The 26,054-nt window shown below is 42.5% G+C and overlaps 3 protein-coding genes across 4 annotated transcripts in view; 1 reads left to right on the top strand and 2 right to left on the bottom strand.

The window, feature by feature from the left end:
* The window catches only part of LOC109636547 (glypican-5-like), a 37,260-nt gene extending 25,820 nt beyond the window's left edge, over nucleotides 1–11,440 (bottom strand). The window contains exons 1-7 of the mRNA XM_020098316.2: nucleotides 11,149–11,440; nucleotides 8,590–8,751; nucleotides 4,584–5,125; nucleotides 3,611–3,793; nucleotides 1,960–2,132; nucleotides 1,809–1,868; nucleotides 741–863 (exon numbers count right to left, since the gene is read on the bottom strand). Coding sequence (XP_019953875.2) covers nucleotides 741–863; nucleotides 1,809–1,868; nucleotides 1,960–2,132; nucleotides 3,611–3,793; nucleotides 4,584–5,125; nucleotides 8,590–8,751; nucleotides 11,149–11,326 — 1,421 coding nt within the window. The 5' untranslated portion in view covers nucleotides 11,327–11,440. The remainder of the gene's footprint in view (nucleotides 1–740; nucleotides 864–1,808; nucleotides 1,869–1,959; nucleotides 2,133–3,610; nucleotides 3,794–4,583; nucleotides 5,126–8,589; nucleotides 8,752–11,148) is intronic.
* A 1,236-nt stretch (nucleotides 11,441–12,676) lies between these two features.
* On the top strand, nucleotides 12,677–18,444 carry LOC109636505 (histone-binding protein N1/N2-like). Of its 2 annotated transcripts, XM_020098251.2 has the most exons (14): nucleotides 12,677–12,845; nucleotides 13,263–13,310; nucleotides 13,685–13,798; nucleotides 13,987–14,067; nucleotides 14,314–14,420; nucleotides 15,395–15,471; nucleotides 15,560–15,630; nucleotides 15,712–15,785; nucleotides 16,117–16,305; nucleotides 16,515–16,687; nucleotides 16,919–16,996; nucleotides 17,080–17,151; nucleotides 17,572–17,703; nucleotides 18,245–18,444. In XM_020098251.2, exons 1-14 carry the CDS (start codon nucleotides 12,811–12,813, stop codon nucleotides 18,281–18,283), a joined length of 1,290 nt encoding a protein of 429 aa, XP_019953810.2. In that variant the 5' UTR covers nucleotides 12,677–12,810; the 3' UTR covers nucleotides 18,284–18,444. The 2 variants fall into 2 exon arrangements, with proteins under 2 accessions (XP_019953810.2, XP_069377687.1); XM_069521586.1 differs by lacking the exon at nucleotides 17,572–17,703.
* LOC109636570 (coiled-coil domain-containing protein 17) lies at nucleotides 18,286–25,289 on the bottom strand. Its single transcript, XM_069521585.1, has 15 exons — nucleotides 25,105–25,289; nucleotides 24,843–25,010; nucleotides 24,427–24,552; nucleotides 24,073–24,141; nucleotides 23,629–23,752; nucleotides 23,337–23,463; nucleotides 22,534–22,638; nucleotides 22,179–22,321; nucleotides 21,892–22,014; nucleotides 21,314–21,368; nucleotides 21,003–21,218; nucleotides 20,681–20,816; nucleotides 19,964–20,050; nucleotides 19,736–19,846; nucleotides 18,286–19,371 (listed from the first exon to the last, which is right to left on the bottom strand). The coding sequence occupies exons 2-15, from the start codon at nucleotides 24,990–24,992 to the stop codon at nucleotides 19,228–19,230; spliced, it is 1,716 nt and encodes a 571-aa protein (XP_069377686.1). The 5' UTR covers nucleotides 24,993–25,010; nucleotides 25,105–25,289; the 3' UTR covers nucleotides 18,286–19,227.
* Between the last annotated feature and the right edge of the window lie 765 nt (nucleotides 25,290–26,054).

The raw sequence follows: 26,054 nt of genomic DNA, 5'->3' as shown, positions 1-26,054 counted from the left end.
TTATGTTCTAATGTTGTATTGAGGGTGTAATCATCTGCATTTATTTAATATACAATCATATGCTGAGCATTTATGACAATATATGTGTGTGTGATACATTTATGTATAATATTGAATGAATTAATGAGTGTTGGTGCTTTGTATTTAGAGGACGTCCTGCTCCACTTCTCTTAAAATAACAGCAACAGAGCCATTACCTAATACAAGGTTTACTGGCCTTCACTGTCGCACTGATGGTGACAAAGCAAAGTGTGTACGTGTGTGTGTGTGTCTGTGTGTCTGTGTGTGTGTGCACGCGCACACAACATCCTTGCAAGGCTTCACGGCCTGTTTCATATGGCTGGAACATTAATGGAAAACCTTTTTCATAACAGGAACAGATTCCTTACTGAGATGGATTGAACTTTGTGTGTGTGTGTGTGTGTGTGTGTGTGCGCGCACACCCATTTGTCTTGTTACCAGTTTAAGCTGCCAATGTAATCACCATGAGAAAGACTCTGGAAACGAACTCGCTAACCTTCACAACACTGTCACCCCCCCCCCCACCCTGGCAACTTTTAGACACACACACACACACACACACACACACACACACTTTTAACTGTCTTTACATTTCTTAGTCTTTCAATTACATTTACATTTTCATCGTTGGTGCATCATGAGCCTTACATGCCAGATATAAGCATGTCCCTGGAGTAGGTGTCCAGGACCCCACACAGCATGTAACACAGCACACATACCTCTCTGCGACGTCATGGCCGCTCCAGCACGTGTGCTGCTCGACCTCCATCTCACTCTCACACAGCATCTCTGGCAGCTCTGAGAAAAACCACTGGTACCTCTGGATAGATCCCTCAAACTCCCTGGAGGAGAAAGAGAGTGGTGCACAGTTGAATGCTTGAGTTGCTGCAGAGACGGAAGAGTAAAGACCAACGTAGCATATGTTTTATTTGTTCCGATTAAGACTTTTCACGCCAAATTGCCTGTGAAATCCCTGCTGATAGACTCTGGTAAAAAACTTAAAACAACATGGGAAGGGATAGAGAAGCTCTGAGCACTTTATATTAGATTTAAACAATTCTATAAAGAATTAATACATTTAATTAAATGTGATGTTTAATAATGTTTTTTCTGAAAGTCAATTTTGATAAAAGACAGAGAGGGGTGAGAACACAAAACTAGTTAACTTTGCATTTCAATTGTTTGTTGCAACCATACTATCACCTTTAAGTAACATATCCCACAGATGTGATCAGTTTCAGTTCACATCATAATCAATAGTTACATTTAGTCGGTGTTTGTTGGTTTTTTATGAGTTCCTCTGTATTTCGTTGGTACACACCTTTCCCACCATGTGGACACCTGAAGGAGGAAGTGGCCCAACACTTCCTGTATGTATACCTTTGATGACATCAGCAGTGTTGTCACCAGGAGCAACCACATGTGAGGGGAGGTGTCGTAGGTTTGGTAAAAAATGATTTGCCACTCTGGTCAGACTCCCCACAATAACTATTCAGTTTGGGATAGATGAAACATAAAGTGTGGTTTTGACCTGCCTGCCTTTACGACTGGTGATATTAGTGTTGTCTAATATTTGATATCTGATATTTATGATGTTTTTATGATGCAAAAAAAGTTATTTAAAACCTCACGCGTCCAAATCACACCAAATTCAACAGTGCACTTCGTTGGGACCTTAACAATACACATGGCATGACACATATGTTCCACAGACAGATATACAGAGTTTTCTGGAATAGTACACAGATTATAGACAAGGGTATGGGATGTAGAAGAGATTCATTTACCTCGACAGTTTTTTTAGGCTTCGACTCTTGTCACCTCTGGAACCTTTAAGAGGGAACAACCTAAGGGAATAAAAACACCCCCCCCCATGTTTATTTCTGAACCCACATGGCTCCACATACATTTACATACATTTGATCAGATTGAACTCACCTCCTGGATTGTTGTTGCAGACGTTGATGAGAGACTGATGGAGGTGAGGTCACAGTCGACCTCTCTGAGGTCAGTGATGTCGCGGGGGTCACAGAGGCTACAACATGGGAGGTGGTGGGTTTTGAACTTATGATCACGGGACCAGGCTCCTGTGGACCACACACCTTCTCGACCTGAGGAGCACACCGTTTGCATGGTTTGTATAGGAATCTTTATTGTCAACTTGCACTCGCTAAACGGTTTGCTCTCGAGGTTATAGCAGCGTAGGGAAAAATAAAATAAAATAATAAAATTGTGGATTTCTCCGTGTTTGAAACATTGTGGATAATGTAAGCAAACAAGTCGACACAGTATATAACATCGTTTTTAGACATTTAAAAGAAGACTTGTAAAATTTCTTTGGAGGTTCAGTTTGTGGAATTTAGTGATATCTAGTGGTGAAGTTGCATATTGCAGCTGAATACCCCTTATTTCACCCTGCTCTTCCAAACATGACAGAGAACCTGTGGTAGCTTCAGTTGTCATAGAAACTCAAAAGGTTTAGTTTGTTCAGTCTGGGCTAATGTAAAAAACACGGCGGCCTCCACAGAGAGGACCCGCTCCTGATGTAAATATAAAGTATTTAAATATAAAGGACTTATTCTAGAGTACAGAAAACAACAATTCGTATGATTTAGATGAAACACACTATGAAAACATCAGTAGTATTATTTGATAGTCATTTTCTGCCATTAGATCCCTTTCACCTAAATCTTACACACTGGATCTTTCAAGGATTGGAGGTTACAGCCTTCAGTGATGCATCTAATGAATAAGAAGCTTGATCAAATATTTAATGAAGTGGCATTTTCTTATTAGCCACAATTAGCAGTGTGCGTCTGCTTGTGTGTTTGTTTACCTCTCAGGAATCTACTCTACTAAGTCCACAATGTTCTCTCTAAGTTTGGACAGCTACGCCACTTCTTCCTCCAACAGTGTGTGCATGCATGCGTGCGTTTGTGTGTCGTCTGTTTGTCCAGAGATTAGCCACAGAAACTTTCTCATCACTTAGAACCAAGCTGCATTCTGGGTATCGGTTGTCCCGCCAACGACAGTCTTTGTCTGGCATTGGATCTGTATTCACACACACACATGCAGACTGAGGGGAACCCCAGATTTTCTGAAGAATGAGGCTGTTTTTAGCCCATCTAGGTACAAGGCCTTTGTGAGAACATCCAACTGCCAGGCTGAACGAAACCCACGGCCTCGTCGCTCTGTGTCCAACATTCAAATGACATTCTCATTGGGGCATATGAGCGGGAATGTTTCAGTAAAATGTTAGCGCTAGATTTAGCTTAGAGCTGTTTGACGATTGTATTTCACAGGGGCAGAATTACTTTTAAACAACACACAAGGCCCAACAGTCGCCTTATGAAAATCTGGATTTTTATTTGGATCTCAAATAACACACACACAGATATCAGTCGCCTTAATCCGCAAATTATTGTCTGAGAAATTAATGAATAACTTATGTTGAACCAAGAATGTGTTGCTTCTTCCTTTGGCCCTGTGCCACCACTACAAAACAAATACCATCGAAATCGGTTTTATAGTTTTTGCCTTAAGAACCACTTTGTTACGTCGCCTCTTTCCCATCATCCCCTCTGCTTACCGTGGCTGTGATGCGTGGCCCGTGCAGCTGAGCGTGAAGTATGGCGTCGTTCACATGGTTTCGGACCGCGAGCAGAGCCAACTCCATGCTGTTGTGGTTGCTGCTGGTCGCTAAAGTAGCAGCTAGCCGTTGGAGCAATACCACCAAGCTCCCCCAGGGGGCGCCGAGTTCTGATACACCGACCTAATAAAGTCAGGAGGAGAAATGCCAGAGTGCAGAAATTGAGACAAATAATGAGGACTAGTTTAATTTTCTAAAATGTATGTAGATGTTTTGGTGCAGAACAATATGTAGGGATTTAGTTCAGAGTTCTTGATCGTAACTGCAGCTAAGACTTTAAGTTGTGCAAGAATTTTCTGTAATACAAAAAATATAAACCAGTTTCTATGGTCAAGACCACATTTCCCATGAAGCAAATTGTTCCTTTCACAGTCGGAATGTTCCTCCGTTGCTCTACTGACGACAATCAGCATGTTGGGAGTTTATTCATCACACTTTCTTCTGCTTCCAAGAAACTTTCACACAGGATGAACACTGACATCTTCCAGTTTTGTGCTGTAATGAAGTCTCTCTATTGTGGCCACTCTTAAAGCTGTCCAGCAAAATTCAAAGCAACCCAGAAAGATGCATGGAAGAAAATGCCAGTTCTCTTGGCAATGCTTTATCATTCGTCATTCTGAAACGTAATGTGGGAATGATCTATTGAAGATAAATGCTGTGATTTACTGATTAAATACTGGGAGATATGAGCGCATTTTGTTTGCCTCTTGAGTGGAGGGAAAGAAATTCTCCCTGTGGCCTCCCCATGCATCTAAAAGAGTGTCAGCTATGACCTGAGAATAAAATCGAATGAACTTTTGCTACTTCGATTATTCTTCTTAGAATAAATAATTCTTCATAAAACTTAAAAATAACTCATCATATATTAAAAACACAACCAAGCAGTAAATGCACAAAGCATTGAACCACTCACCAGACATCCTCTCATTACGTTAACACACAGTCCGGTACAGGGCCGGATCAAAGTCAGCCCCCTGCAGTGGGAACAGTACTGCATCCTCACTAAGCCTCGCCCACACTCTCTGGATAACGACGCCTTCTCGGTTGCGTTCACCACCTCACCGGCCAGTCTGAGCAGTCTGCTCAATGCTCGGCCGACCCCGAGCGCACGGGACAGGCTGCTGACCAGAAGGCGAGGATGGGGTCCAAACGGGCTGACGTCCTGCCTCGTCAACCGCAGGCAGTCATCGTGGGTGGTGGAGGTGGGGGACTGGAGAGACATGTGGCCGATCCCAGGGTTGAGCAGACGTCGGTAAACCAAAGGGAAGAGATCATTGTAGAATCGACGTACAGTGTTCTCCAGTGAGGAATTCGATTCTCCGGAGAGGTGGCGTTTGATACCGTTGAACAGCTGAAACACAAGGGGGCGACAGTCGGAAACCAGGGTGGAGTAGGCGCTGTCGAACAGGGAGCTGGTCAGGTTAGACGTGAAGAACACGAGCGACTCAAAGGTCTCTGGAACAAGGGAGAAAGACAGAAGGAGGACAATCAGCCATAAGAACAAGTCATGAATGAAAGTAATATGTGTTAACCATAGAGTGTATATAAAGATGGACGCCACGTGTCCCACTACCAGAGAAGAAGCCTATACTGGAGCCAGCCACCAGGGGAGCTGTCATGTCTTCCATCTTTATATTAAGATTTGATTTTGTGTGGATATCCAGTTTGATGACCTGTCATCACACCGGGCCAGGAAATGATTGAGCAACAATCTCAGTGAGCTATAGTTTACGTGGTTAATCCAAAATGAAATTGAAACCTTGCACAATCATCAAGTATTGAGGTACTTTCTTCAGTATTGCCACCGACTGCATTTTTATACATGTACCCAATTGTACCCACAAACATTTTTTTTTATCTGTTTAAGACCTTGGTTACACTTCAGATTTCAGGTTTCACATAAAAACACACGACAAACCAAGATTAAACCAGGAGTTTGTAAACATCAAATAAAGTAGTTAGAGCTAAAGAGGAACGTCCTCTCTCAACTTCTGCTTTAACTTCATTAAACGTTCAAATTATCCAATATTTCACAAACAGCAAAGATAAGAGAGAAACAAAGATGCAGTGAAAACAGATTTCTGTATCAGAACTTTGTTTCCTTCCATTAATCATCTCATGACTGCTAATTTTTATCTTATGACCCAAACATCAGGGCGGGAGGAGACTGTACGTGACATAGTTAAAAACAAGCTCCACTTCAATCAGTCAGATAAATATATAAATACATCGGTTTTCCTTGTCTTTGTCTGAACGACCTTGTTTTGAGTTTATAGATCACATCATATTTCATCTCTGTTCTTTTTCACCACTCTGTTATCTATAGTCAGGTGATAATGAGACGCTGATCTCATGATCCACTGTGTTTCCTATGTCCGACAGGGTCCAACAAAGAAGCACCCCCACCCCTTCAAGGAGGCTGTAAACCACTGTGCGTGTGTGTGTGTGTGTGTGTGTGTGTGTCAGGATGCCAGCGGATTGACATCACGCTTTTTTTTTAACTTGGCAACTTTCAAACATAGCCACACACACACCTATATATCTGTGACTTTCAATGTGCATGTGTGTTTATGTCATCTTCATCTTTACGCTCTCACAGCTGCAGCCACCTGACTCTGTGAGTGACGGCAATTTATTAGAGAATTTATGAACAAAACACACAAATGTTTTAAATAATGCAACAGGGATTTGCAACAAACTCCCACTAGACGCTAAAACTGCTCCAAACTGAACTTTTATCACCTAATTACTTCTAATTTAATACATTTAACAATATCTTTTATTTATTAAAACTTAAACTTAGTTTTTAACCCTTTTTTATACATTTTTAATGTTTCTAAAATCGTTCCTCGTCTTATTATGATCCATTTTAGTCCTCTATTATCCTTAAGCACCTCAAGCAGCATTTTAAGCTACGCAAAGTCCTATATAACAAACTATATCATTATTATTGGTTGGGTAACAAGGTTTTACAGCAGCACCGAGCGAGAGCGTCTCACTTTCATGTGTTTGCATACCCATGTCCTGGTGACAGCAACTCAAACACAAACGGCATCGAGTGACAAGGCAAAGACCGCTCCGCTCGAGGGTCATGTGATTGGCTCTTTCCCCCTGGTGTCTTTCCCCCTGTCGTCCAATCGACGACAGCTGCGACGTGAAGAAGAGGGCACACAAGGGTCTTACAGTGTCAGGAGAGACACACGCAAGCTCGCAGACACACACAGTAATCCAGAGGGTGTAAATGGAGCCTGGGCATGTCTCAGTTTCTCTAGTGGCTCATAATCACGGTGTTTGGAGAGACATTCCTTTAAGGTTCAGCTCAGATGCTAAATCAATTTAATTTCTTGCATCATAAAAAAAAAATCAAAACGTTCTCAAAATTCAGATTAAAATATTTAGCAGAGAAGATTTAGTTTTAACTGCTCCATGTGGGAGGAAATAGTTTCATCTGATTATGAACAACACAGCGAAGTCCAGTTGAGGTTAAAACCAGATATCACCGTATCAGGATTTTGTTATTTGGGTAAAATTAGAGTTTAGATTCATTTTAATTTCACTGTAAATTCTCTTCTCTTTGTCTGCAGGTGTTTTGCAATAATTTCACCCCTCGATGTTTTAACAGCAGCTGAAACTGAGCCTGGGAGCGTTGATGAAGACGACGATGAAGACAGTGAGAGATAGAGAGACACGGAGGTAAATGTTTGCCGTGTCCGTCTGCCGGGTTTCATCAGCTCCATCCGTCTGGTAATCTGCACACACACACATTCATGGAACACATACACACAAGGTCTGTGTCCCTCACACACATGCTCACACAGACTGGTGAATAGCGTTGAGAGACAAGTGGACAAGCAGAGTATTCTTCCTCCTATTCAGAGCAGCCGTTAGAGACCGGCTGTTGCCCACAGCAACAACACTCGGCTGCGGATACGTGCTGAATGTAAACATTCTCCGTCCCTCGCTCTCTCATTGGCCAAGAACAAAACCTGATTATTGCAGCGACAGAGACAGACAGACGGAGAAAGGGAGCAGAGAGTTGTGACAAAGTTTTCCGCTGCTCCCTCTGGGAGTTTGCTCTCACATTCAATCGAACATCAGTTGTTTGTTTGGCGAGCCACCGCGGCGCCTCACAAAATAAACTGGCCCCGCACCACCACCCTGACACAAACTAGCCATTTCATGATGAACGCACAAAGTGAGAATGACGGGGGGGGGGACACAGGCACTTGACAGAGTTGTTAAAACATCAAAATCACCACAGCTATTAATGTCACTTTGATTTTGGGTTCTCTGATCAATTCTCTGATTTCTTCTTCTTTTATTAATAAAGCGACGGCCCTGACAGAGTCCAGGAGGTTGATGAGAAAATAAAAAACTAGAAAAACACAAAGTGAAGCACATACCTCCGACAAGGTCCCCAATAATTCAATGTATCCGCACCGAATTTTGCACACTCAAAGATATCACTTCCCGAAACATGTCAGATTATTTTTTATCACGACCCGAGAATTATTTTCTGGGGAAATTGGTGAAAATGGGAAAATGCTTGCAATGTTGGATCTGCTCTTTGTCCAGATCTGGACAGCAGAATTAAAACAGCTGCACCAAGTTACACACACTCAACAAACCTTGGCCTAATTGATTTTGGTATTTTTGCTTTAAAAGTAATCAGCCTTCAAACTTTCTGATTAATTAATCAACTGTTTGAAAAATACGTCTGCCACCTCTTAATACTCAAGAAAACAAACTTCCATGAGGAATGAATAATATCTTCTGGCTCTCCCCTCCCCTCGCCCCTTCTACCACTTGCTTTTTTGAATTTCCTGGACAAATAGAAAACATGTTTTTCAAATTCCCATTACACTTACACAACACCACAACAACAACATTTCCTCCCTCCACACCTCTCTCTCCTTTACCTTGGTATGTCTTGGTGTGTCCAGCGATCAGGTACTTGAGTTCGAAGCTGTACGACTGCATCTTCTGCTGCGTCTCGCTGCGAACTGCCGCCATGTAGCTGTCCTCCATCTTACTCGTGCAGCAGGTGGGCCCGGGGTGGACGCACACTCGGAGAGACTCGTCTGAAAGACACGGACGTGGGAAAAGGCTTCAGACCCGATGACCTCACTGCAGTTCTGCGGTCACAGAGACGTTGAATCTCATCCAACACAAAATGTTGAGTGGAAGAAAATGTGTAATTGCGTCTGCACAGGTTTTTGTATATTTTATTCACGTTTTCAAATATATGTATATATCTTAAAAACTGTTTTAGCTTTTCAAGAATAAAGACTCCGATCAGATTCCATCGTTACGCACACACACGTCTCAGAGTTAATGATTTTGTCCTTAAAGTTTAATCTTTATGAAAATAAATGAAATAATCTGATGAGGGAGCTGTGATGTAAAAGTATTTAGTGCATCAGGTTTTATGGCTTCACTAAAATGATGTGTGTCTGTGTAGCAGCCTGACTGTTGTAAGCAAACCTGTCAAGCAGCTGACTGAGATCAAGGGGGAGAGTGAGAGTCTATGTGTGACCTGACACACACACACACACACACACACACACAATGTCAAACTCTGAGCTATTCTTATTATCCCTGTCTGAACATAGAATACGTGACTGAGACAGTTTATTGGTGATTGTATGTCCTCGTTCACAATGAGGGGAGTGGGTCGGTTGGACGTCTGGCTGCACCCGGACTTTAAGTCATGTGCGAGGAAGCTTCAATTAATCTGTTTTCTGGAAATTTGTGAAAATTATTCCCGGAAACATGTGAACAGTCAGGTGCAGCAACTATTCAAGTAGATGTAATAAAGAAAGAAAGAAAGAAAGAAGATAATTAACTTACGGCTCAGAGCAGATCAATGAATGTCAGATAAACCTGGTGCAAAGATTCTGCTGCTGTAACCAACTATAATTAGCAGATGACTCTTCACTGAGGTCACAACTTAACTACCTGTTAACAATCACAAGCACTGGACGTACTGCCCCTCAGCACAGTTATAACAGTAGATGAATCTAACTGTGACTTTTTCTTTCTCTTGCAGCTGCATGAGCTCCATCAGAGATCACCTCAAGGCTGCAGGTTATAAAATATTCATAACAGAAGTGGATTTTTTGGAAAGTTTTGTTGAGATTCATCTTCAGAGGAGTATCTATAACAGTGCTAATTATAGCCGTGCATACATCGAGAGATCTATATGTGTCCCTCAATAATTAGGTTAGTTTTCAACAGAAATAGCTTCTCTCCATGAGGTGCTCGCCTGTGCAGCCCAGTGATGAGCTCTGATATTTGGAATTCGGCCCCTGCAGATCATGAGCTGTGGATCTGAACGTCTAAACCCTGTGTGAGCTACAAGCCACAATCATATCAATTATAGTTATTTTGTTAAAGCAGGAGAAGTAACAACGTTAATTCAACACTGCTGCTTTTAACAGTGATGTAGTATTTGGAACGTTTACTGAACTGGGCAAATACAAGAATATAACATTTTACTATTTGCAAAAATATTCAATTACATGTCAAATACTCAAAACCTCTAAAGTAAAAAGTAGGTATTGTTGGCTAAATGTACTTGAGCAGGCACTCAGATATAATAGTTCTTTGTGCAGAGGATTGTCCTAATTATGTTATTTTAAATTACATTATTGTATAATATGATATGCAGAAACTATTTGATGTTGTGGAGATGACCCCAACTTTATACATTTCTCAGCAGTTTCATTATACCACAGCATCGTACTTAATAAACTCATATATATATATATATATATATATATATATATATATATATACTATTGTTCTTTGTTTTACAGTTTTTTCTCCACTATTGCCAAAGTTGTCTCAACCTAAAATACCTTCATAAAAATTTTTGTTATTGTTAACTGCTTTCTACTGTGACATTTTACCCGTACATATATAGCACATATGTTTATATTCATATCGTATATCATACCTGCCAAGTACTTACGAGAGTCTATATAAGCTTATATACGTGTTCTTCTATTCCAATATCTCATACAAAATGATATGTTTCACTTTTCTACAAATAACAATGACCTGATTTGTAGTGAATTTATATTATGCACATATTCTATATTTTATATAATGGTCAAAATGCTGAAGCACTATACTTCTTATATTCAACACAATATTCTTATTCTATTTACACTGAATTAGTTTTTATTCTGTTGACTTTTTCCTATATTTCTTATATTTCCTTACACTTATGTTGCTTCGTACTTTACTCGTCAGTTTCTCACTGTCCTTGCTGCTGTAACATTGCACATATTGGGACTAATAAAAGATGATCTTATATTATCTAAATATCATGTTGAAGTACAGACACCAACAATTCCTTAAGATGTAATTTCTATTTTATTTTCTTGACTGTGCTTCAACATGATTCAGTTTAAACAACTTATTTTTCAACTCAACATTTTCTACAATTGTCTCATTTCTCCAGAGGCACCGACCTGTTCCCGGTGAGTCCGGCACCAGCTCCACGGGGCCTATCTGTCTCATCATGTAGGCTGTCTTCACCTCATGACAGCTGTCCGCCCCGGCTCCTCCGCAGCCGCTCTCCGGTGCAAGCAGCAGAATCAGTAGAATCACCCGGAGCAAGTCTGCGGGTTGTGAGGCTGCACGGAACATGGCGACATGTCAGAGAGGAGATGGAGAGTGCGGAGGTTCAGTGTGAATTCATGTAAAGTCCCGGTGCACCGTGCAGACTGACTGCGAACTTCATCTGCAGCCCGTGGAGTGAGGGAGCAGTAGCACCCCCCTCCCCCTCGTCTCTCTCTCTCCCCCTCTCTTTCTCACCCACTTCACTTCAATTGACATTCACACCATGCATGCAAAGTACTTTCAGTTTTCCTAAATACAATAAATGCATATCTGTCAGAACAATCATGATCTAAAAGAAAAAAAAGACAGTTTGCAGCTCTCACACCTAATTTACACGAAGTTATGTGAACGTGTTTATTTTTAACTGCAGTTGTAGATCTCTCATTTTAAAGCAGCTGTTCCTGCAAATTAGCTCAATTAAACTCGACCTGCTGTTCTGAGTGAAGAAGAATCTGTGGGACAGAAAGTTTGCAACATGGACGTCACCTGCTGGACTTCTTGGGTAATTGTTATCAATCCAGCACTGTGGCCCCCAAGCAAGAGGCTTCCTGGTTCAACATGGCTTTCATAGTACTGCGATATATATAGTAGCCAGTCACATTTCCTTTTAGTCTCACAACTGAGGTGCACAACTGAAGTTATGTCCCTAACATCCACTGGTGAAATACAATAGTTCTCATGTATCAGAGTAGATGGAGCAGCATAAATTGGAAATACTAAAGTGCAAGTGCTTACATGTTGTGAGATTTACAGTATTTGTGACATTGTGTAGTGTAAACTATAGTTATCATGTATGTTCTCTTAACTAGGGAACACAATAGGCATGTTGAGTGTTTAAATATGTTTATTAATACAATAACAAGCAAGTTGGGCCAGAATATTGATCCTCTCACAGTCCAGAAACATGCAGCTTAGGCCTGTGACTCTACAGCAAAATATTACTATTATGACGGTTTATGTAGTTTTCATTGTGCTTGTAGTACTATTCGTCCCGCTGCTTCCATTTCCTCTACGTCCTCCCTATGTGGTGTACACTTCCTGCAGTTAACCGGTTCACGATCCAGGCTTGATCTGAGTCGATCTGTTTCCTCTTCTGTTTCCTTCAACATCTGTTTTGAATGCAGATGATAATAAATATGATATTTATGGATTTCCTTCCATGCAAAACCCTTTTTCCCTCTGGTTGGGAAAGTTCCTGTTGCTTGGTTAATGTATCCACTCTCTCATTGCCCACAATGTGTGCAGGACCCCAGCTGAATGCGAACCTCCATGTTTAACCTCTCTTGACTTCATTTCCATCATTTCAAAATAAAGATAATTGGAGTTTAACCTTTTCACCTCGGTGCTGCGGCCCCTTTAAATCCAATCTCCCGCGTTCCGGGCAAGGCGGAAACAGAAAGCCTTCATTTCCTGTATTTAAGCGCGCCAACAAAGACCCTCACTTAGCATCTGAGCCTCCTCCTCAGCTCCTGTTCTCCTGCCGCCTCCGTCTCTACTGTCGTCCTGAGAAGATGCCGGAGGAAACCACCGCGTCCAGCTCCGCGAGGTAAACCGCCGCTCGTCCTGTCCCCCCCCCCCTGTGCTCCCTGTTTACGTGCGGCTCGCTAGCTCTGTAGCTTAGCATGTGTGCTAGCACTCCTAGCGTGTGTCTTGTTTGCGACGGGGTGGTCGGGTCGTGCTAACGGGCTCTCGGTCACTGTGACCGCGTAGCAACGTTAAACCCGCACCGTGTTGTCTCTGCTAACAAGCACAGCTAACCTCCAGCTAGGTGGCTAACGCTACACGGCGCTAACAACAGTGCAGCTTAGCTAACAGCTCGGGAACTCAGTGAGTGAAGAGTTAAACTGAGCTCAGACAGCTGCGGTTCAACGTGTTCAGAGTCTGGTGAATGTTCGTGGGATCTTTTTCTGTTTTTTATTTTTTCTCTTTGCTGTTGACTCAACTTCAGTTTGAACTTTTGCAGCGTGGACGAGAAGCCGTGCTCCTCTTCGTCAGCTGCAGCTGCAGACAGGTGAGGATCAGTGCACGCGTCTGTTTACTTTCCTAAAAGTTTCTTACTTTTGCAAACTTGTATGTTTGCACAGGGGATCAGAGAGAAACTGTATTTCAGTCCAGTCTTTGTCAGTAAACACAATAAGAGTAATGGCTGGAGTAAATTTAATAAATACAATCTTCTAAATTGATCAAATTCCGGTTTTTGCATAATTCTTTAAAACCATTATGGTGAGAATGGTGGATGAGTTTTATTCTTTTGTTTTCCCCTCAATTAAAATCTCTCTATCATAATATCATCAACTTTAGAGGTTCCTTATGTGTAAAATTTGACCTTTTCAATGGGTGATGGTAAAGTTTGAATCAACTTTTTTTATTTGTTTCCCCCTTTAGCTCTGTCGACGTCATGGAAGAGGCAAAGAAGCTGATCGGCACAGGGAACAGACATCTGGTGATGGGAGATGTTGTTTCTGCTGTCAGTGTTTTCCAGGACGCCTGCAGTATGCTGTGAGTACACAACGGTGAAGAGGAGCCACTGACTCCTCGGAAGAAATCCAGAGCTGATAATCAAAATCACACAGATGTGTAGAAAACAGCTGAGGTTTAATTTGAGCTCATTTCAATATTAGGCTGTTGCTACTTTAACCCCAACACCCCCTGCTCCACTAAACGCTTGTGTGTTGTCTTTCTGTCAGAGCTGCAAAGTACGGAGACACTGCAGATGAGTGTGGCGAGGCCTTCTTCCTTTGTGGGAAGTCCCTGCTGGAACTTGCCAGGTTGGTGTAGTCAAATTCCTTGACATTAAAATGTCCTCATACTGTTTGCAGGATGGTTTCACTCAGACTGACAACGTTGATGCTTTGTTTTGTATTTTCTTTCACTTTTGTCTCTGCTAGATATTGTAAAAAGCTCCCTGGATAATTCAACTGGGCTCAGATTGAAACTTAGTGGACTTGACACTTGATCTTCCCCTGTCAGCAGTAACTCTTTTGATAATCAGGTCTTTTTTGGGGTTTGGTCAGGATGGAGAACAGCGTCCTTGGCAATGCCCTGGAGGGAGTCCCAGAAGAGTCGGAGGAAGAGGAGCAGCCCAACAACTCAAACATTGAGAGTGCCAGCAATCTAGATGGTAAGAATTAGGAACATTTTCTATGTATTTCATACAGCGATAACTGATTAGGCAGCCTGGGGTGTTTTTTTTTTTTTTTTTTTTTTTTTTTTTTTTGTACAAGATCTAACTTGATGACTTCTGTCATGTGATTGTGTTCTACCATGAAAACAGATTCCCTGTTGCTCAAAATCACAGGTTTATTGCAGAGCGCTCTCGTCTGTATTGTAAGAACCAGGTCAAAACACAGGTCTCAAGTACATGGCTGCCTGCATTAATGATTTCTAGAGTTTTATGGTGTTACTTACTTTATAACTTTATTTTGACACATCAATACAACATTGGAATACAAATGTCTTAACAATGAAGTTAGTGTCCCTGTTTGGGAAACTTAATGTACATATATTTTTCTTTATCAAAAAAAATATATTCTTATGTAATGCTGTGGTTCAGACAAAACTAGAGATGACCTACGAAAGCAGGTCTATGACGCAATGGCTGAGAAGGAAAAGACTGAGGCAGCTGACGCTACGGTCAAAGGAGAAAATGGTGCGGCAAAGTCTCCGGTCAAACGTGTGAATGAATCAGCGAACGGGAAAGCAAAGAGCCCAGTCCAGGTGGCTGCCGTGAATGGAGTTGAGAAGACCAACGGTGTGGGAGAACATTCACATGGGTCTCCTGGAAATGAAACTGTGACAGAGAAAAAGGTTGAAATTGTTAAAGAGCAGAATGGAGAAGCGAAACCTGAGGATGGGGAATCCAAGGCAGAGGCTGAACAAGAAGAAGAGGAGGAGGAGGCAGAGGGCAGTAGATCTCTGGATACTGAGCACTGTTGGTGTGGATGGGTGTCGCACAAACTTGGTGTTTCTTGATTTAAGAAGTGATTAACTCTTGACAGTGGTTACAAAAGGTGAAGGGGACTGCACTGAATTTTATTTAAGGTGCATTGAGCTGTTGTTTTTTAGCTCCGTCTAAATATCCTGTCGTTTCAACAGATGATGATGACGACGATGAGGATGATGATGATGACGACGACGATGATGAGGATGGAGAGAAGAATGGACAAAATAAAGTGAGTTTTCCTTCACAAGTCTCTGAGCGTGGTTGTTGAGAAATATATATATATATATATATTTTTTTTTTAACTTGTGCTTTTTCAGGAAGAGGAGGAAGTTGGAAATTTGCAGTTGGCCTGGGAGATGCTGGAAGTGGCAAAAGTAATCTATAAAAGGTGAGGACAATAATTCAAAATGGAAAACTAAAAGTATTAATGGAGCAATGAGGTAAAATTAAATGTGTTCATTCACCACAGGAAGGAGAGCAAAGATGAACAGCTGATGGCAGCACAGACGTATCTGAAACTCGGAGAAGTCAGTGCTGAATCGGGTGTGTTTCCTGCAGCACATGTTCCTGCAGACTTTTCTTTTTAACTTGCATTTTGAAATGAAAGAAAGCATGTTGTTCTCCTGTGTAGTCTTCAGCTGCTTTTACACATTTACTGAAATTATCCAGAGGGGGCTGCAAATGCGTGAGTCAGTTTCTGCTGCCGTTTACCGCCACATCTAGTAAACTCCAGATAATTCCCATGTGAGAATTCAGATCGTCCACACAAGTAACTGTGATTGAAATGTATTTAAATCTTTTTTTTTTTTGTCACTTACATTGCAACTATTTTGTAACTCATGTAGTTCTGCAAAACCTGTGCCTGCTCCCTCAGGTAACTACCCTCAGGCACTAGAGGACTTTCAGGAGTGTCTCACCCTGCAGCTGAAGCACTTACCCTCCCACAGTCGTCTGCTGGCTGAGACACACTACCACGTCGCCACCACACTGTGCTACATGGATCAGTACAGCCAGGCCATCCAGCACTACAACAGCTCCATAAAAGTCATCGAGGCTCGTCTGGGTAAGGTTATCGTTTCTCTGTGTGGGAGAACTTGCTGTTGAGATGTTTTCTACCGACTTCAATTTCCACCTGGAGTTTAACAATCACGCCTTAATAGTTGCTGTTGATCATTGTCCTTGAAGGCAAACTCCTTTTAGAGTTCTAACATCTGTGTAGGTGAAACTGAGTTGGTTGGAATGTGGCACCTCACTCCTAATCTATCTGTGCAGCCATGTTGCAGAAGGTGATCGATAAAGCAAAAGGAGCAGATGCAGCAGTGGAAGAGAAGAATGAGATGGAGGAGCTGAAGCAGCTTCTGCCTGACATCAAGGAAAAGGTGGAGGATGCCAAGGAGAGCCAGAGAACAGCCAGCACGGCCTCCCAGGCCATCCAGCAGACACTAGTGAGTACACACTCATCACAGGGATTAAACCTCCTCCTCAACATTAGTGTGTTTTGTGGACGAACAAATCACTACTGATGGTAGGGCCACAAGATTCTGAGAAAAAAAAAAGAGAAACATGTAGACGAGCTCACAATCTTTCAAGAGAAATGTTTAATGCATTTACCTGCTAAAGGAAACTTAACAAATGACTGTGGGATAAATGTGCAGAGTTGAATCCTTCTCTTGCAGGGCGGAGCCTCAACCTCTTCAGCGTTCTGTGAAAACAGGGGCCCTTCATCCTCCACAGCATTTACCACAGTCAGCAAGGTAACGTCATCGCATGACTGACCAGAAGAAAACAAAGATGTAAATCCATAGAATACTCAAACCACTTTTCTTTCTGTTTTCAGATTCCAGTGAAATCAGCTGAAGGCGCCTCATCCTCGAAAGTCTCAGACATCTCCCACCTCGTTAGGAAGAAGGTGAGACACTCTTATCTCCTCCTGCAGGTCAGAACAAAGCTGACTTGGAAGAATCAAAGTTGATCTGTGATGTGGTAACTGTGCTGTGTATTGTGTGTGCTTGCCTGCTCAGGCTGTTGGTGTCATCATGGCTTTCTGCAAATGCCTTCAGCTTTTGTGTTGTGGCTTTTGTGTGACTTGTGCGGGTTAGTGTACTTGTGGCATGTGTGTCTGTGTTCGCTTTGTGGTAGAGCTAGAGTTAATTCAAGCTTTTCTTGTGGGCCGACTTGTGTTGCATGATTTGTTCAACTTTGTGATCTTGACGTAACACATGGTAGGTTTTCAGCTTCTCTGTAAATGTCGACCTGGAAGGTGTTTGTGTACACAAGACTTCAGTCTCCTCTTCCTCCTCCCCCTTGTCTTGGTTTTGTTTCTACGCAGAGGAAACCAGAGGAGGAGAGCCCAGTAAAGGACACTGATGCTAAACAAGCAAAACAGGAAGCCACAGTTAATGGCAGCGGGGACTCTAGTGCCAGCAACGGCAATGGAGTCAAGGAGGGAAAATCACAGGAGGCGAGTGATAGGCTTGTGTCTTTACGTTCTGATGTATGTGTGCGACAGAAGACTTGGGATCGTTGGTGAGAAGAAACATGCAGTAGTTACCAGCCGTGTGGTTCTGGTGATGTGTTGTTCCTCTCGGAGGAAACTCACCTCTTAATCAGAACTCTATAAATGCCCACCATCACGTCGGGAGGAATCCTGTGTCGTTTGGCGCTTTAACTCATGGGTTGTTTAACATGCAACTTTGTGTCTTGGATCCTTTCGTCCAGACAAGTTTTATTTTTTTTATGTAATGACCGACAGCTTAACTCGCCTCTGAGTTGCTGCTGGTTCACAGAGCACCTCTAACCACACATGTAGCATCAGCTGCAACAGCCTCTAAACAAATTCTCTTTGCGTTTCTTGACATTCACTTCTCTGTCTCCTTTCTGCAAAGGGAACAATTTGTACTGTTAGTAGAGAGCTGCAGCGACTAACACTGATGAGAGCTGTACATGACAAAACAGTCTTTTGTGTTCCTGCTGTTCTAATAAATATGCTTTCTCTCTTGTAGCCTGCCAACAAGTCGGCCTCTGTTCAGTCTTCAGCGTGACGGTTTGATTCCTGATCCTGAGAACCAGCACAGCATGCCTGTCCTGCCCCCCCCCTCCACCTTCAGCAATTTTGTTTCTGTAAATAAGATCCATTTTCATAGATTTGTCTGTCCAGTTTTGTATACTTGTAGTAAAAAAAATAAAGAATTTGCAGATGTAAGTTTGTATCATCACATTGGTTTTCATTTTTAAAATGACTTTCTTGGGACTTAATGAAGTTTTAACTAGAAAGACTTGATCTGTGACTGTTGCCCTGATGCTTGGGTTCACGGTGTTGAGGCAGGACACAGGTTGTGGTTTTAAACTCGACAAACGGTAAAACATTTTACAAACTGAGGTATAACATCAAAACCACTTGTGTTATACCTCAGTGTGCTTGAACCAGCATTCAGTCTAAATGTTGAACTTCTATTGTGTTGCTGTTGATAATCATTTGATTGTTGTGGTTTTATTGCCCAGCACTAAATGGTATTTATAGATCTAATCTAAAGTCTTGACCTGAATGGACCATCCAGAATTGGGTCCGACTTATTTTTGTGTGAACTTGAGCGTGAACCTCCCTGCAGCAGGCGCCAGTCATGTCTGTGATCGTCAGGACTCTGGGTCTGTGGTGGTAAATCTCATGAAGCATTTTGCACTGGTTGAATAAATCATGACATTTGACGTCATCACTGGGTGCGAGGAGCTGCTGGTGGACTTTGACAATTTCTCTGCAGTTATTTCATATAGAAAACCAGTTTTAAATGATGAAACTACACAAATGAGGCTTTTTTATTTTTTTCAAAATGTACTTTATTTTATCGCAGCACTTTGTTTGGAAACATTTAGTCCATGACCGTTCTTGCATATCTGTCCTTTGACTAAAGTAAATGTCTTTGTCAGGATCAGAGGAGAGGAATCTACACAGTGATCAGTTTGATCCCCACTGTCTGTTTTCTGAATGTCATGTTTGTCTCTGACTGGCTCCGTCTGTGGGTGGAGGTTCTCTGTGATCGGTCGAGCTCAGCAGGAGGAGTTGATCCACCTCTGTGGGCTGAGGACCTGAAACTGACGCAGATGGTCGGCCAGTCATGTGGAGAGAGGACGCCTGTGTGGAGGCACACCAAGAACACACTGAGAAAGAGAAATCCTCCCAGACATGCATCCAATTCAAGAGAATCCTTACATGAGGCTGCTTGCTGTTGAGAGTAAAACTGCAGTTGTCCGGTTATGAAAATCTTTTATCTAGATTTGGTTTTTTCTATATAGAGATGTATTATTTAATTTTCCCAGATGATTTATAACTAAACCAGCAGTGAAACCTGCTTAAATAGGACAAAACATTTTTTCTTAAAATTGTTGCAGAGACAAAACAATTGATTTCCAAACTTACAACTGCCTCTGGCTCTTGGCCAGATTACATTAACTGATTAAAAATATCTGGACCTCCGACATGTCCCTTGTGAACCTACTACAGGCTGATATCTGTAGTGCCTGGTGCTGGCAGGGTCGGGCTTCTCCAGGGTCTGCATGTCCTGATCTCTTCTGTTTGCCAAACGTACACACAGCTCCGTGTTTCCCACCTTAATTAAAACAAAATTTTAAAAAAGCCATATAATTAACTTCTAAAAGGCTATAAAATATAATCGAATGTTTTAAATGATTATTGCAACTCCTGCAAATCTAATAACTCTTCACACCTGGGGTATTGAGTTGAGCTGGGCAATGCTGAGTGAAGGTTTAATAGGCAGACGGCGCACTGGCATCCTCCAGTGGCCACTACAGAGCTGTTCGTGTTGAGACAATAACACAGAACAACATTATGAGTGTGCTGGATACGTGCTCAGCTACAGGTCAACTGCACACAGTTCACATGTTCGTATGAGACAGCAGGTGTAGGTGCAAAGGTTTAAAACTGCAGCAAATCATTATGTTCCACTTGATTTAGTTTTCATCCGTGTGGTTTTGTTTGTTCTTCAGCAAGATTACACAAAAACTACCGGATAGATTTCTATGAAACTTGGTGGACGGGTGTGTCATGGGTCCTGGAAAGAACTCGTAAAAGGTTGGTGCAGATCAGAAAATAGTTTTCTGACACTTTCTCCAATGCTCTGAGTGTCATTCTAGTTTTGATGAATTGATATTATTCAATCAAAATCCTGATATTTTCTTAGCTCCATCATCTGAGCTCAGGCTTCACTCAGTCTCACCTCCCGTCCATTATTCAATGGGTTCTTCTTTGGGTCATGCGTCACAGAGTTTCATGGAAATTGGTTCAGTAGTTTTTGTGAAATCTTGTTTACAAAGAAACAGAGGTGAGAAAACAACCTCCCATAGGCGGAGATAAGTTTTAATATTTGAGTCACTCTCCACGTCTCCAGCAGTTCATCAACATGTCACTGACGCTGCAGATGAACCTGGTTGTATTGATCAAAGAGTTCCAGTCGTGTCCAGCCAGAGGGCGACAGTCTGAAGACCTCCTGCTGATAAACATCCAGATCTCTGGCTGCCTGCACCTCCACCACCAGGCAGAGCGACGCTGACGGCTGGATCCTGCAGAGGGGAAATACATACATGTGTCATACATGTAACAGGAGACTGCAGCATGTGAACTGCAGGTGCATTTTAAAAGAGACACCGGGCCTCTTCGGAAAATGCTGCACCAGATTTGCCTTTATACTATATTTTTGGGGAGAAAGACATTTTTGTGCCATATCCTTTCTGCTCTTCACCTCCTACCTGGGAACGGGCAGTTTGACTGACAGAAGAGCGACGTTTCCAGGGGTGAGGCTGTGGGTGAGAGGTGAAGATAATCCCGGCAGACACTGGACAGGGGGCAGAGGAGTCGGGGGTCCCACTTCCACACCCTCAGAGTAGAGAGCCGCCAGCAGACGCAGTGCTTTCTGAGAGGCATCGACTCCCAGAGCCAGGTCAAAGAAAACCACTAAACCAGCTCTGAAAAACCAGAGGAAGTCGTTTGAAGAAAGGAAACTCAGACATGTGAATGGCCTGTTGGATGCACAGTGTGTATATGAAGATGGTAAACTGACGCAGGGTCGTAGGGAGCTGGACCCAGAAAGTCCAGTGGGTCCATCGTGTGTCGCCCTGACGTAGAGGAGAAGGAAGTTCATCAAGTTCCAGCTCTGAGTACTCAATGAAAATGTTGAAAAATGCAGAATCTCACAATTAACGAAACATAGTTTATGCAATTTTAAGTACATTATCAATTTAAACATTTGAGTTTTGTCCAATAATTTAAACTTTCCATCTTGTCCAGAAGTTTGATTCTAAATATGCTGGTGATTTCTTACCTTTCCCCTGGTGTCACCCTGAATTCGATATTTGTGGATTTGAGTTAAAAACCAACAACTACTGGTTGGGTTGTATTAATGTTTGGTGCATGTGTAATAACTCCAGCACCGTCTTCTGGTCAAAACAAATTATTTGGATTCAAATCGCTGCAAAACTGACACTGAACATTTCACCTACTTTCCCAGAGCACAGCAGCGTCATTGTGACTATCCCATGGTAACATTGTGCTTAAGTAACTGCATGAATTTTTCAACCAGTTAACTCATTAAAATTATATTAAGCTGGTTAAAAACATGTTTATCACAAAGACTTCAACCTTGGTAGTCATGTTTTCTCTCTCTGTCCAGCTGCATCCTGAGGATCTCCTCCTCCAGCCTCTGGTTCTCCTGCTCCACAGCCAGCAGCTCCCAGCTCGGACCCGGCAGACGAGGCCTCACCTCTGGATTCAAGGAGAACAGTGAAGTGGCTCAGAGCCTAAAGGTAATTTACCCTCGGTCTTGAATCTGCAGCTTGTATCAGAATCATCAGCTTTGATAGCACTCAACACAATTAAGTTCTGTTACTGATCATGTAAATCTCTGTCATCGCTCTCGTCAGTCTTACTCCTCCTCCTGTCCCTGTCAGACGCTGCTGCTGCTGCTGCGTGATTCTTCTCCAGACTTTGGGCTTCTGCCTGCAGGTCAATCATCTGAGCCACAATGGTTGGATCGGACCCACCTGACTGCATGTAAGTCTGTCGCAGGGCTCTGCAGCGGAGACAGAGTTTACCCTCAGGTAACCAGCTGAACAAATTCTTATTCACATGTAAACAGCTTTATTTTTATATATATATATATATATATTAAGACAACCAGAGAGAGAAGACACAGGAACAGGGTGAAAACCTGCACTTGTTTCTGTGTTTTTGCTTCCAGCTGTTTTTGTTAATAAATTCCTCAGGATGAATGCAGGCATGTACTTTATCTGGGCAGAGAGCGACCCATCCGCTGAAGTAATGAGCTTGTAGTTGTCAGGATGCATCTTTTTCTCCTCGGCTGGATCTGGCTGATCAGCAGGTCGCACACTAAGAAAAAAACCAAAAACACAGCGAATCATCTAACCTGAATCATATCGAGAAGTCTCCCAGCCAGAATCCACCCGACAGTACAAGGATTCAATTTATTCCACCACAAACGTTGCAATGAGGAACTACCCGAGCATAATGAAATACATAATTGATGCTCTGAGTCATAGAGCAGCCAGGAAAGAAAAAAAAACACATTTCATGGAATATTCGTCTAAAGAGCGCTGCAGGATCAGACATAATTCACCATAACAACACAGTAATTAAACATGTTACCTTCAGGGAGGTTATGTTTTCACCCCTGTCTGTTTGTCTTTTTTTTTTAAGGCAAGATTAACCAAAACATTCTGGACGGATTTCCACAAAACGTGATGGAAGGATCCGTAATGAGTCTGGGAAGAACCCGTTAAAGATGGAGCAGATAGAGTTCAGGGGACAGATTTAATTGAGAGAGATTTTTTCATTAGTTTCTCAGAGAGTTCTTCATTGATCCTGGTGAGAGACGTCAGGCACGTTAGAGGAACGACACATCGATGAGTGTGTGGAAGTTGCTGAAGCTTGAGTGTATTTAAGAGGATTATTGAGCTCTGGGAGACTCAGTATAACCTTAACCAGCCTAAACCTAAACTAACCTTTAAACTTGTCTTCACCTTAAAATTAACACACACACACACACACACACACACACACACACTTACTACAATGCATGGAGATGTTGCAGTGTTTCCTCGTCCCTCCCCTCCTGCTCTCTCAGCTCCGTCAGCAGAGTCTCCAGGTGACTCGAGCGGCTCTGCTCACTCAGGACACTGACCTGATGGGCCAACTCTGACACACACACACACACACACACACACACACACACACACACACACCATCTTAGAGCATTTGCATCATGTGACATTTTGCGATGAGAAGTCTTCGGCATGAAATTTCGCACCGAAGACAGAAGCAGGTTTTTGTCCTTTACATCCTCCACCACGTGTCCCTCACCGTCTCTCTGCTGCTCCAGCTGCTGGTTGTGAGAGCGTATCAGGGCCACTTGGCGCTCGTGGAACGTCGCCATCTCCCTCATCTCCTTCAGCCTCTCAGCGTGACCCAGATGACGTCGACTCGGCTGAGGGCCATGTTTAAAAATGAATAGATTTATACGCAGCATTGCTTCTTAAACATGTCACAGAAAAGATTGATTTCTTCTTTGGCCCCGGGCGTCATTAAAAGGTTCTTTTTTGTTGGACTTCACTCGGAGTGACTCATTCTTACACCACAGGCTGAGGACTGGGTCTATTATTAAAGAACCTTTACATTATAGAGGACATTTGGGCACTTATAGCACCTTGACATACACTGAAGTGCTCATCTCACAGGCTGAAAAGTACAGTGCAGTGGGAAGAAGAACAAGATGTGGAGGGAGAACGACAAAACCAGTGAGTCCACCTCAGTGTCTGTGGAGCTCCTGGACCAGTTTGGGAGGTTTTCTTCTATGGACATCATCAACCTGTGAAACTGAGAAATGGAAGAAAGAAATTTCACAGACACTAAAAGAAATAGAAAAACTAAATTAGAAATACTTTTCAGTATTTGCCTGCTCTTCCAGTGTGCCTTGACTGACACATATCCAAACATGAATTTTTAATCAAAGACCTCGAGTTGCCCACAGTGTTAAATAACGACATCAAAAATGCACTACATTATAAATATATATACACCAAATGTCGCTCTGACACCTGGATCCCTGTGGGGATATGAGTCAGCTTGTGTGTTTTTCATGGTGCAGCGGATCTTTTTTACCTTGTCAGTCAGATTTCGCAGAGCAGCCGCGTCCGTCTGAGCGATCGCTGGTTTGTCTTCTGTTCCTGACTTTAGCTCGGCCTCAGCACTGCTCCACGTGATGGGGTTTCTTCTCTGACCCTTCGTCTACAAATGCAAAAGTTGTGTTTCGACCAACAGTAACTGGAGCTTACAGTCACATGAACTTTTTTCAGGGAACTAAAAGATTCCTGTTTTCACCTGTGTGGGGTCTTTTATGTGGAAATTCACGTTCTGGTTCTCAATCGTTTCATTCTTAACTATTTTGGTGAGTTCACAACTTCATACTTTAAATCCACTCACAAATAAAGGTTTGTGTGTATCTATTGGAAAATGAATAAGATACCTTTGTATATTTGAACTCTTCTCCTCTGATCAGCTGTTGTTTGGTTTCTTACCTGAGTGAGATCAGGAGTTCTGGTCTGTGTAGCGTCGACACCCCCGCTCTCCACCTCACCACCGATGCAGAACATTGCTGTGTGTTTCTCCAGCAGCCTGGTGGAGCGAAACACCATGTTACAGGCGCCGCAGATCAACGCCCGCTCCATCTGATGACCTCTGGTTACCTATAGGTAGGATTGATTATCTCCCTGTTCCCATAAAATGCAGTAGGAATAACACTTACAAGTATTATTCAAGCAAGAGTAAGTGTGAACACACATTTCTCTTATTCTGAATTTGACAGACGTCGATTCATTTAAATCTTGTGAACAGGTTTGACAGCGGAGACGTTGTCCTCTGTGTTTGTTGGCAACTGTCACCATGCAGTGACCTCACCGTGAGGGTGTGGCTTTCACCCCTGACGACTTTATTAACAATACAACTGTTTCACAAGTGTCATTCTAACGTTTCCACCAGAACTAAATCCAAGTATCTAAGAAACAGCTTGGATACATGTAAACAGAGAATCTCTCCACAACAACGAAGAATTACTTTAGAATTATTATGAATGTCTGAGCAACTTCAGGTAGAACAGAAGAAAACAAATGTGCCATTGGATTTATAATCAAATTTTGAATTGTTCAGCCCATTTTGTGAGATCATAATTTGCCTCTATGTTAAACCTTCGACAGGAGGAAATACAGAAATCTAATCTCAACCTAAACACTGAAAACTTTTTTATCGGGTGTCGATCTTATCAGGCGGCCGTGACTCTGGAGGTAGAGTGTGCCTTTCACAAACCAAAGTGTCAAATGTTCGAATACCCTCAAGTGTGCTTTGTCCTTAGTCAACACATTGAACTGTAAATGCCCCCTGACTTTCCCGCCAGTGTGTGAATGTGTGATGAAAAGTGCTGCAGAAAGAAGCTTGACTGCATGACTCTGTGTGTGAATGTGACTTGTTAAGTGCTTTGAGTGGTTGTTAAGATGAAAAAAGGGCAAGATAGATGCAGTCGTTTTACTCTGTTGGTTCCCGAGCGAGTCCTCAAAGCAAAGCTTTGAACTAGAACGACACAGTAGAGCTCCACCAAGGCCCAACCGAAACAAGCTGCACCACATTACACACACTCACAGACGTCAGTCTCCTCAACAAGCCTGATTGTTTCAGTTGTTTCTGGGGAAATCGGTGTAATCTTGCTCACAAACTAACAAACCAAAGGACTCGGAGAT

The sequence above is a fragment of the Paralichthys olivaceus genome, chromosome 3, assembly GCF_024713975.1.
Source record: "Paralichthys olivaceus isolate ysfri-2021 chromosome 3, ASM2471397v2, whole genome shotgun sequence".
NCBI classification, from domain to species: domain Eukaryota; kingdom Metazoa; phylum Chordata; class Actinopteri; order Pleuronectiformes; family Paralichthyidae; genus Paralichthys; species Paralichthys olivaceus.
Note: the sequence above shows the minus strand (reverse complement) of the source record. Positions and strands in the feature narration are given on the sequence as shown.